We start from the raw sequence: 12,500 nt of genomic DNA, 5'->3' as shown, positions 1-12,500 counted from the left end.
AAACAAAGTACACCACAATTGACACTATAATGCTAAAATTACACTTCATAACAGGCTATATAGAAACAAGCTAATACATACAGCTAAAAAAAACAAATTAAAAATAAATAAAAGGCATCAGGTTAAAAACAGTTGCAGTGTTCTTTTAGAGCTGATTGTAACATGTGTTCTCTCCGACCTTCCCATATAAAATAAAACTAAACCGTACTCAGGTATTTGCATAGTCGTATCTTTTTCTGTGTGATGTGGACTTTTGACCGCACGCAAACTTGTCAACTGGACAAAAGAGACATTTACTTTTAGGCACTGAACTATGGGGTTGGGTGTGTGTGTGTGTGTGTGTGTGTGTGGGGGGGGGGGGGGGGGCAGAAAACCAGTCAGTATCTGGTGTGACCACCATTTGATCAAGTTGTTGATCGTGTCCTGTTGAATGTTCATCATACACAGGACATTAAAGGGACACTGTGTAACATTTTAAGTAATTAATTAGCTAAAATCAATATCTTCATTCATAAATATGTCCTCATTGGTGTAAAATCACCTCTGCCAATAATCTGAATTATCCTCCTGAGCGGAGAATTACAAATATTAATATTACATTTTGTACATTGAGCAGGCAAGTCTTATGGAGGAATCCATGTTGGTTGGAATGTCATCAGGTGCATTGTTTAGAATTTAGAATTGTTCTTGTACTTGAAGGTCCACTGTAGCTTCTGTTATTATTCAAAAGGGTTGGGGTTACCCAGGGAGCGTTGCATTCTAGAACTTTGTAGAACTTTCTTGATGATGTGATATTACACACTGCCCCTTTAAATGTATTAAAGTGTAATTATCCTATATTGTTACCTGTGTCTTTGCTCCGTAGGGGAAACAAACCAGCACCAACCCGATCGCCAGTATCTTTGCCTGGACAAGAGGACTGGAGCACAGAGGCAAACTGGACGGCAACCAGGACCTGATAAAGTTCGTATAGTGGCCTTTTAGTGAGAGATTGTAAATGGTAAATGGACTTGTATAGCGCTATATCTCCGTTTATCACAGACCCAAAGCGCTTTACATTGTTTTTGTACACATTCACCCAATCACACACACACATTCATACACCGATAGCAGCAGCTACCACGCAGGGTAGGCTTAGCACTAGGGTGTAAGCTAACTAAGCTAACTATCGGGAGCAATTCGGGGTTCAGTGTCTTGCCCAGGGACACTTCGACATGTGGCGGGGAGACGGGGGATCGAACCTCCAACCCTGCACACCAGAGGCGAACTCCCTACCCACTTCGCCACTGCCGCCCCATGCCACTATAGGAGCGGGGTAGATGACGCGCAATCCAAAATCCAAACAAAGCAATCGCTGAATTGAAGTTTAAACAAAAGTGCTTTATTAGGCAAAGCTTCAAACAAAAGTATCCTTCTTAATTCGCTCTGAAACAAACATTTGCGATTTGCGGTCAAAAAACTGTCCCGCTTGGCCGCTTCCCCGTCTCACTCTCATCTGTTTCACATACAACCAGGTGATTTAAATCCCTTCATTAGGTGAATGAATACAATAACAACCCTGGCCTACAGGGGGAGACAGACAGAATACCAACTCAACTTTATCATAGCTGTATCAATTATTATTTCCATTTCATTATTTCCATATTCCCATTATGGCTCCGACAGTACGATTTATAAGATAACTTACTTACTCACAAAAGGGGGTCCACTCCCCGCAGAAAAAAGTTTGGGAACCAATGTATTTAATATTGGGCTGCCTGGCAGAATGGCGCTTTTTACAACAGTGGGGCGGCCAAGTGTCCCTGAGCAAAGAGACACTGAACACAATTGCTCCCGATAGTTAGCTTGCACCCTGTATGGTAGCTGCTGCTATCGGTGTATGAATGTGTGTGTGATTGGTAACAGGTCTCCCTTGAAAAAGAGTCTCTGGTCTCAATGGGGAGGGAGAGAGAGAGAGAGAGAGAGAGAGAGAGAGAGAGAGAGAGAGAGAGAGAGAGAGAGAGAGAGATATTAGCAATTCATATATAGTAATAATAATCATTAGGGATTGAGAGAGAGAGCACTTATATACCTCTGTACTTTCCATGGTACTGAAAGGGGGATTTTATTCTTGTATATTTAGTTTTGTTGTGTATGATGTGCTTAAAGACCGACTTCACCAGTGAAGGTGTATTGAACTCGGAGATCCTATGTAGTATGAATGTGCATTTTTATTTTTATTTTTTTATCGGATCATCCTAGCCTGAGAAAAGGCAGAAAGAGTGTTTTATGGTCTCACTGTCTAACACTACAGTTTCCTTCTTGTGACATCACAGTAAGGGTTAGGATTAACAGGACAGCTGGGCCAAGGGAAGACTGAGGGAAGAAAAACCTCATTCATTATATTATAATAGTGATTTTATAATGATAGAACGCCGGTTCCGTATGGGTGAAGTATTCCTTTAAGGGAAAAGCCACGAGAGTAAAAATGTGGCGCTGCGCAATTTAATGAGCGAATGAACAAAACGTTCCAAAGATCAAAGATAACCCCGTCATGATCCTTTGTGTCTGTAGATTCTCTCACACGTTAGAGAAAGTCTGTGTGGACACTGTGGAGAGCGGAGTGATGACCAAAGATCTAGCAGGATGCATCCACGGACTGCCCAAGTGAGTGTGTGTGTGTGTGTGTGTGTGTGTGTTTGTGTGTGTGTGCGTGTGTGAGAGGGAGAGTGTGTGTGTGTGTGTGTGTGTGTGTGTGTGTGTGTGTGTGTGAGTGTGCGTGTGTGCGTGTGTGTGTGAGTGTGAGTGTGTGGGCCATTTGTAAGATGCTTTAGTTTTTAAATCTGGTGTTTCTCGAGGTTTGAAATTTGTTTGAGATCTGAACACTTTACTGGAAAGTAAGTTTTTCAATACCTTCTAAATGGCATGTTTTAAGCTTTGAAGTTCTTGAAATACTTATTTTTAACTTGAAAGTGGTAGAGAAGTCCTTGGATATCACTAAAAACCTGTATGAATCCATGTATGTGAAGGTGTCTGTCTGTGTGTCTCTCTGTGTATGTGTGAGAGTGTGTGTGTATGTGTGAGAGTGTGTGTGTATGTGTGAGAGTGTGTGTGTGTGTGAGAGTGTGTGTGTGTGCGTGTCTGTGTGTCTCTCTTTGTATGTTTGAGTGAGAGAGTGTGTGTGTGTGTGTCTGTGTGTCTGTGTGTCTCTCTGTGTATGTGTGTGAGTGTGTGTCTGTGTGTGTGTGTGTCTGTGTGTCTCTCTTTGTATGTGTGAGTGAGAGAGTGTGTGTGTGTGTGTGTGTGTGTGTGTGTGTGTGCAGCTCATCTTACCCATGCATTGTGATTTTCCCTGCAGCGTTAAACTGAATGAACATTACGTCAACACAACAGACTTCATGGACGCCATCAAGACAAACCTGGACATAGCTCTGGGCAACTGAACAACTATCCCAACCTAACAATGCAGCGATTTAAAAACTGTTTGTAGATTTTTAACTTGAATTTTCTATGAACTTTTAGTAGGTATTGCAGTCGAAACAGGTTAAGGTACTAAAAGTTAATTCTAGTTGGTATACAAGTTTATAAGAAAACATTTTTAAGATTTTCTTTTTGCCATTTTTTATGCTTTATTGACAGTGTAGAGACAGAGTTGAAATGGGGCAGAGAGGGGAGTGACATGCAGAGAACGACCGCGGGCTGGAATCGAACCCGGGTCCGCTGCTGGCCGAGGCCCGTGGGGGGGGACGCCCTACCAACTGAGCTAAGGGCGCCCCCAAATTAACCTTTTTTGATATAAAGATGTTTTGATTATTTTTAACCTTCGTTTTGTATGAACTTTTTACATCCAGTTTGAAGGAACCACGTTTGCAATGTTTCTATTTGTATAGCCCACATTCCTTTTTCTGTTGCCGACGGACCAACTTTTATATTGCACAATGACGTGATTGTACTTTTATGAATTAAAAGAATTATAATGTTTTTTTAAGATAATTTTTTGGCATTTTCAAGCTTTATTAGACAGTACAGAGTTGAAATGGGGAGACACAGAGAGAGGGAGAGAGAGAGAGAGAGAGAGAGAGAGAGAGAGGGAGAGAGAGAGGGGGGGGGGGATGACCTGCAGTAAAGGTCCACGGGTCGGATTTGAACCTGCGATTTGAACTGCAACGAAGGCCGGAGCCAATTTGGTACACGCTCTATCCACAACACCACCAGAGCGCCCCATTAATGTTAATGTTAATCATGAAATACTTTTCAGTCTTTTCTGTACAATTGTTGGTGCTGCATTAACGTACAACCCAACTTGATTTTCAAAAAGCAGCCATGTTGTTTTAACTTATTTGTCACTCAAAGAATTGATTTCAAAATACTGATGTTGGTTTATAAAGCACTAAATGGTTTAGGGCCAAAATATATTACCGATCTGCTGATACGTTATGAACCGTTCAGAGCCCTTAGGTCGTCTGGGACAGGTCTACTTACAGTCCCTAGAGTTAGGACTAAACGAGGAGAAGCAGCTTTTAGTTTTTATGCACCAAATCTCTGGAACAAACTCCCAGAGAACTTGAGGTCTGCTGCAACCCTCAGTTCTTTTAAATCGAGTCTGAAGACTTTTCTGTTTCCATTTTAACCTGCAATTTTTATTTTATTTCTATTCATTCGCTTTTCTAATGTGTTTTATGTATTTTAATCTTGCCCCTGTAAAGCACTTTGAGTGGCCTTGTGTCTGAATTGTGCTATAGAAATAAACTTGCCTTGCCTTATTTTATTTGGTTTTTGTGATAGAGATATTTCTCTACTACACAGTTCTTGCACTTTTATTTCAAATAGTTTTCAATTTGACGTTGAAATGATATTGTTATGCTTTTGAACTCATGTACTGAGACATTTCAAAACAGGTAAAATAAATGGCTTTGGAAAAACAATTTAAATTTCTGACTGTATATATTTTTTTGTACTATTTTTTAAAATAAAGTGTTAACAAAAAGTAAAACGTTTTACCCTATCCCTAGCCACGGGGACACCCTATGTTTATATACCTGTTTACAGAGCCTAGGCTGTGTTTTAAAACTGGATCTACCATCTTTAAGGAATGCAGCTTTCCATCGCATGTTGAACTAGTATTCAACCCCTAACTCCTCCACAAGAGGGCGCCACAAAGCATCAAAATCACTAGCAGTAAACGCCATCTTTGTGAGATTTCATTTAAAGGTTGCGTTCCGAATCTCATACTCTTTCTTTTTTCTATTCTACATACTACATCCGACGATAAAAAGAATCTAGTTAGGATGCAGTATAGGCATACTATTGGAACATACTTTACTCTCTTATTTCATCATAACATTGCGCCTTGATCTTGCCTCTTGCTTTTATATCCGTCGCACCCCCGTTTGTTTTCATATGGAGGCTTCGTCGATGTGACGTCACTTCACGTGCGCACTGGATTGTGGGTCAGAATCGCCCAAATAGGATGCACTTTTCAACACTAACAATCTTGGCCGCATGAAGTAGGACATCCGGGTACTTCTAACCATGCTAAATCTGGCCACAAGAATCGGGACATCCTAAATCTTTTTTCTACATACTATATAGTAGAAAGTATGCAATTCGGAACGCAACCCCTATTTCACATTTGAATTTCTTGCACGTGGACCTATGAGCCTTGGTCTAGTGGTGCATTTACACAGTGCTGTGTGCTTGTTTTAATTAATGGCTGTAATATTTTTCCAAATCGAGGAATTCTTCAGCTATTTTGATTTTTAAAACGTCCTCGGAGGGCTATAGTAAATTATTGAACACAACCTCTGCGCAGCGCACACTAGACGACCCATCAGTGTATCAGTGTATCCCTCCTGTCTCCCCATGTTATTGGTCACTGTCTTTTTATGTTTCCTGGCGGGGTGTAACTGTAAACAAAATGTCGTTGCTCTGTGACATGTGCAATGACAAATAAAGTTAATTCTGATTCTGCTGAACATTTTAAGACGCAGCCCATTAAAGCTGCAGTGTGTAGAATTTTGGGTTTTATTTCCTAGCAGATTTTGTAGAAAGTAATTATAATATCCATAAGTACATTTAATTTAGTGCATAATAGCTGAACATTTTTTTTTGTATTATTTATTTTTCCTTAGAAAGGGTCTCATATATGTCCAAATGTCTGCATATTTTGGACCAAGGCCTAGTGCCGCCATCTTGAACGTGTCATAGTTGGAATGTCATCAGGGGCATTGTTTAAAATTTAGAATTGTTCTTGTCCTTGAAGGCCACTGTAGCTTCTGTTATTATTCTAAAGGGTTGGGGTTACCCAGGGAGCGTTGCATTCTAGAACTTTGTAGAACTTACTTGATGATGTCACATTACACACTGCACCTTTAATTTCAATGTTCTTTCATGCCAATTTCAATTTTATCTATGAACCTTATTGTTTCTTAAATAAAAAACTGTCTCAAAACCATATACAGGCTGCTATGGCATATAGTCAGACTGTCTATGGTTTTGACAAAGCATTTTTAACATTTCTTTCTGCTGGGATAACAACTACAGTGCATCACCAGCAGATGGCGACATTGGACACAATCAGTGTGTGTATATTTCATTGTACTTACTCGTATTGCAATTTCGACCCTAACATTTGACCCATCAAATAATTGAGATATTTCACTTAAAAACCACATATTTCAGCCTCATGGTGGCGCTAGAGTCAAAGTCAGATGATCCACTGATTCTCACAGGAAACATAAATGTCTGTGGAAGGATTCTTTGCTTCATGGCATTCCATCTAATAATTGTTAAAAGATATTTCAGTCTGGAACAAAGTGGTTCCCCTATCCCTAGAGAAGCTACAGTGGCTAAAAATACCAGACTCCAGGGAGGATCTCACACACACACATTTATACAGCTATACTTGTGAGGACATTCATTGACATAATGCATTCTAGACCCTTACCTTTAACCTAACCATCAAAACTAAATGCCTAACCCCAACCCTTACACTAACCCTAACATAAACCTAATTCATACCTGAACCTTAAAACCTAGTGTTAACCCTCAAACAGCCCTTTAAAGTCCTGTCCTTAAAACCTAGTGTTAACCCTCAAACAGCCCTTTAAAGGCATGTCCTTAAAACCTAGTGTTAACCCTCAAACAGCCCTTTAAAAGGCCTGTCCTTAAAACCTAGTGTTAACCCTCAAACAGCCCTTTAAAGGCCTGTCCCAAAGTGAGAACCGGACAAAATGTCCTCACTACGATCGTCAAAAGCTAAAACTGGTCCTTAAAAATATACCTGTACACACACACACACAGATTAAAACACCACCACTCACCATCCTTCAAACTAAGAGAACCTTTATTAAATAATTCATGGTCAATTTCCATGAGGCCTCAGTTTGATAATTCCTCAATTTCAAAATAAAAGAACTAGTATTAACCATTCATATGGTTTAGTGTGTGTGTGTGTGTGTGTGTGTGTGTGTGTGTGTGTGTATGTGTATGTGTATGTGTGTGTGTGTGTGCATATTCAAACTGACCTACATGGCAGGACAGGGGGAGCTCAACATTATCCCCAAAATAAGACAATGGCTGTGTTGTAAAAGCCCTACTAACGTCCTCCCTCCTGCATACTCAACGTGTATATACTACGTACTGTCTACTTAACCATCCATTGTGTATGCGAGGTTCGTCAGACCGTTTACACTGAAGTATACAGAAGCAATAAAGAATTGAAAAAAAAAATCTGTGCCGTTTGAAAAGACGCAATGCATTGTGGTAGCCTGGCTCCGCCCGCCTACCTACTTCCGCCCAAATTTCATTTTCCCTTCAGTAGTCAGTCTGGTGGTGGGGCGTATTAGTGAGATTCTTCCGAACAGATTTCTAAGTATCCAATCAGCGAACAGAGGAAGTGGCTGAGAACGATGAGGGTCGAAGTCGCGCTCCAGTTTCAGTTGAATGCTGCGTTCCCTTACGCTCGGAACTCGGAAACTTCCGACTTGGTAGTTCCGAGTTCCGACCTGTCTGTGTTCCAGTGCATCTGCTCGGGAAAGTATGGACGCCTAAAACCTTTCTCATCCAAATAACTAAAGGTTAGGCTCAAACAAGTTACCGTTGCCAGGTACCGGTAGATCCATAGACTACAATATGTAGTGAAGTCGGAAATGTCCGAGTTCCCTGAACGCACCGTCAGAAGCCGGCTCACGACCAAACATTATGCGATTGGTTGGCATATCCAGAGTGGCACTGAGCAGATCCAATAGTTTTAAACTTCAACAGACACCCGCCTCCAAGTGAGTGAACGTTTGCCAATTACAGCACTTCCAGACCTTCTGTACAAATGAAATGAAGTACGATGGTCTGGTAGCGCCAGGCTAGCATTGTGGGGCGGTTGAGTAGGAAAGTATCCTATCGATCCATACACAAAATCTTCCCGGAAGTTAGTACTCATCCGGGCATTTCTCACCTACACAAACTCGCATAACAACCACAACATACTCAAATTGATGTCAAAATTAGTATGAGTAGGATGTTAGTAGGGCTTTTAGTATGAATAGGACGTTAGTTGTGCTTTTAGTATGAGTAGGACGTTAGTAGGGCTTTTAGTATGAGTAGGACGTCAGTAGAGCTTTTAGTATGAATAGGACGTTAGTAGAATGAATTTCAAGGCTACTGTCAGTCCACTTTTAATCCAATTCTAAAAAATCCAAGATATAACAATGTCTTTTTTATTGTTTTGAAATCTCTAACCCAATTATACAATGTTAATATCTTCTGTCTCTCTGAATGAACTGAATTTAAAGTGAACTGAAAAGCAGCACTGGATTTTCAAAAGCTATAGTGCGTAACTTTTTTATAAGAATGAATGTTGATTATATTAAAGCCATCGCCAAATGAGTTGATTAAGCAAAGTTGATTAAGCCTTTTATCAGCTCCACAAAACTCTCTCTGTATTTCTCAGTATGGCAGCGTTTACAAACTGGTGTCTCTCTCCCCCCCTGACACTGACACTGGTGCAGGAGCTCAGAAAAATCCCCAAGAAGAGCCCAAGAAATGTTTCAGTTGTTGTTTCTACTGCTAAGAAAAAAAAACCTGGACGTACAGCAGAAGGTATAAAATCCATGTGCCATCACTGAAGGCTTTACCTCATGTAGATGGTGATGCACCGACAGTGTTGTTGTAATTACTTAGAATTCCTCATGGGGGGCGACAGAAGTTACACACTATAGCTTTAGGAATGCTGGAACTACAGACAAAAAAAAAATCTTCATTCTTCATCTGAAAACTGCGAAATATTCATATGAAGGTAACTGCAGTACACAGGAAAAAAACTATTGAGAAAGTATATTACTTTTGTGTTTAATAATATCGTCGTTAAAGTGGGGGGGAGGGGGGGTTGGGAAAATTCCTAAACCACATTTTTTTTAACCCCCCCTAGTTCATTTGCTTTGACAGGAACAAATTGAAATTCTCAATGTAATAAAAGTGCTTTCTTTGTATTGTATTGTAATTTCAGAAATTCAAAAAAAACTAGAGCGGTATATTCACTACAGGGGGATTAGGGTTATTGATGTAGAGCTAAAACATTGTGAAAACAGAAAATTCATTGTTGATAAAAAAAAAATTCATTTGTACATTTGTTTTTCTGATATCAGACGACATTTAACAAGACAGCAGTAGCTTTTGAAAGCAAGTGCACTGATGAGAAAAATCTAATTTAAAAAAAGGCAAATAAGAAGAGTACACACATGTGAACAGAACTGCGTGTTTTTAAACTGGTAGTGTGGTGCCTGGATACTCACCCTGCGTTCCAAATCGCATACTCTCTCTTTTCTATTCTACATACTACATCTGACCATCAAAATAATCTAGTTAGGATGCAGTAGTAGGCATACAATTGGGACATACTTTAACTTATTTATTTCATCATAACATTTGCGCCTTGATCTTGCCTCTTGCTTTTATATCCGTCTCATCCCCGGTTGTTTTCATATGGAGGCTCCGTCGATGTGACGTTACTTCAGGTGCCGGATGTAGTTAAGACACCTGGGTATTTCTAACCATACTAAATCTGGCCACAAGACATCCTACATCTTCTTTGAACCATACTAAATAGTAGATAGTATGGGGATTGGAACGCAGGGTCAGTCATTTCAAATTGGTGTGAAAGTTTTTGGGCCATCTTCCAAAATGGCCGCAGTCAAATCATGAATTTTTGAGGGTCTTAATTCAAGTAAAAAAGAAAAGAAAATCTGGTTTCTTGACAATCTAACCAAAATTGTTCTATTGAATTGTTCAATTTAGAAGGAGAAAATAAAACTCTCACATCCACTTGAAATGGGAACAACTATTTTTCCATATACAGCCCCACACTGATGGATAGCAACTAGGATTAGGAACTGTTAAAAGGTTCTCCGAAGTTCAAATTATGAGTAAACAACTGACACCGATAGAAGAAGCTTTATACCCAGGTGGCAAAACCGCCTTTTTTTGGGGGGGAAAACCAGGCATGGCATGTTGTAAAAGGTTGTCCACCCAGGTTGTGATCCTTGAAGGTCCTAGATATCATTTCTGGTGAACAACCTTTTACAACAGCCCATGCCCATAAAATCACTTTGCCCCCTGGGTATTAGTTGCAAATGTAGATCAGCAGCAAACGTGAAATAATTTTTTCAAATGGTTATACAAGCTCCAAATTTTACACTTTGCACATCGCTTCTGCTCCAAGATTTATGAAAAACGTAAGCCACTTGAATATGAAAAAAGTGCCATAAAAATTATATTTTCTCTTCAAAATTGGCTCCAATTGCAATTATTTTGGTACCAAAACAAGACATTTTTTAACCTCAAGAGGATTAACAATTCCAAACCTTCTCAGTAACTTCTTTCTATAAATTATAGCAATTAAAGTTAACTAATTCATGAAATTCAAGATGCAGATATACTATTTATAAAAAAAATACATGGCTTACTTTGTGGTTGAAAAGAAATGGGCCAAAAGTAATGTGCGTGCAATTTTCTTTTTTTTTTGCATTTGTATTATCATTTGAAAAAACTAAAATTATGTTTTTCTGCTGTACGAAATAATGTATGTAGCCGGCACTTTCAGTAAAAAAAAAAAATATATACAGTATCTCACAAAAGTGAGTACACCCCTAACATTTCTTCAAATATTTCATTATATCTTTCCATGCGACAACACTGAATAAATGACACTTTGATACAATGTCAAGTAGTCAGTGTACAGCTTGTATAACAGTGTAAATTTACTGTCCCCTCAAAATAACTCGACACACAGCCATTAATGTCTAAACTGTTGGCAACAAAAGTGAGTACACCCCTAAGAAAACATTTCCAAATTGGGCCCAAAGTGTCAATATTTTGTTTTGCCAACATTATTTTCTAGCACTGCCTTAACCCTCTTGGGCATGTAGTTCACTAGAGCTTCACAGGTTGCAACTGGAACCCTCTTCTACCCATTCATGACGACATCAAGGAGCTGGTGGATATTAGAGTCCTTGCGCTCCTCCACCTTCTGTTTGAGGATGCCCCAAAGATGCTCAATAGGGTTTAAGACTGGAGACATGCTTGGCCAGGCCATAACCTTTACCCTCAGTTTCTTTAGCAAGCCAGTGGTCGTTCGGAGGGGTGTTTGGGGTCGTTATCATGTTGCAGTACTGCCCTGCGGCCCAGTTTATGAAGGGAGGGGATCATGCTCTGCTTCAGTATGTCACAGTACATGTTAGAATTCAATGAACTGTAGATCCCCAGTGCTGGCAGCACTCATGCAGCCCCAGACCATGACACTCCAACCACCATGCTTGACTCTAGGCAAGACACACTTGTCTTTGTACTCCTCACCTGGTTGCCGCTCCACACTCTTAACACCATCTGAACCAAATAAATGTATTTTGGTCTCATCAGACCACAGGACATGGTTGCAGTAATCCATGTCCGTAGTCTGTTTGTCTTCAGCAAACTTTTTGTGGGGTTTCTTTTGCATCATCTTTAGAATAGGCTTCTTTCTGGGATGACAGCCATGCAGACCAGTATGATGTTCTAATGATGCAGAGTGCGGCGTATGGTCTGAGCACTGACATGTTGACCCCCCACCCCTTCAAGCCCTTCAGCAATGCTGGCAGCACTCATACGTCTATTTTCCAAAGCCAACCTCTGTGTACGACGCTGACCACGTGCACTCAACCTTCGTAAACTGGGCCGCAGGGTGGTATTGCAACATGATAACGACCCCAAACACACCTCCAAAACGACCAGTGGCTTGCTAAAAAAGCTGAGGGTAAAGGTTATGGCCTGGCCAAGCATGTCTCCAGACCTAAACCCTATTGAGCATCTTTGGGGCATCCTCAAACAGAAGGTGGAGGAGCGCAAGGTCTTTAATATCCACCAGCTCTGTGATGCTGTCATAAATGGGTGGAAGAGGGTTCCAGTTGCAACCTGTGAAGCTCTAGTGAACTACATGCCCAAGAGGGTTAAGGCAGTGCTGGAAAATAATGGTGGCCACACAAAATATTTAC

At 40.3% G+C, this 12,500-nt stretch overlaps 2 protein-coding genes across 2 annotated transcripts in view; one reads left to right on the top strand and one right to left on the bottom strand.

Moving 5' to 3' along the window:
- LOC307253786 (isocitrate dehydrogenase [NADP], mitochondrial-like) overlaps positions 1-4,886 on the top strand; it is a 16,277-nt gene extending 11,391 nt beyond the window's left edge. The window contains exons 9-11 of the mRNA XM_080031955.1: positions 866-963; positions 2,554-2,646; positions 3,338-4,886. Coding sequence (XP_079888081.1) covers positions 866-963; positions 2,554-2,646; positions 3,338-3,422 — 276 coding nt within the window. The 3' untranslated portion in view covers positions 3,423-4,886. The remainder of the gene's footprint in view (positions 1-865; positions 964-2,553; positions 2,647-3,337) is intronic.
- Positions 4,887-11,636: 6,750 nt separating this feature from the next.
- The window catches only part of znf710b (zinc finger protein 710b), a 51,938-nt gene continuing 51,074 nt past the window's right edge, over positions 11,637-12,500 (bottom strand). The window contains exon 6 of the mRNA XM_080029236.1: positions 11,637-12,500. This exon is cut by the window's right edge and continues 1,532 nt beyond it. The gene's annotated coding sequence lies outside the window, so the exon portion shown is untranslated.

This window comes from Ammodytes marinus (genome assembly GCF_949987685.1).
Source record: "Ammodytes marinus genome assembly, chromosome: 1".
In the NCBI taxonomy this organism is placed as follows: Eukaryota; Metazoa; Chordata; class Actinopteri; order Uranoscopiformes; family Ammodytidae; genus Ammodytes; species Ammodytes marinus.
Note: the sequence above shows the minus strand (reverse complement) of the source record. Positions and strands in the feature narration are given on the sequence as shown.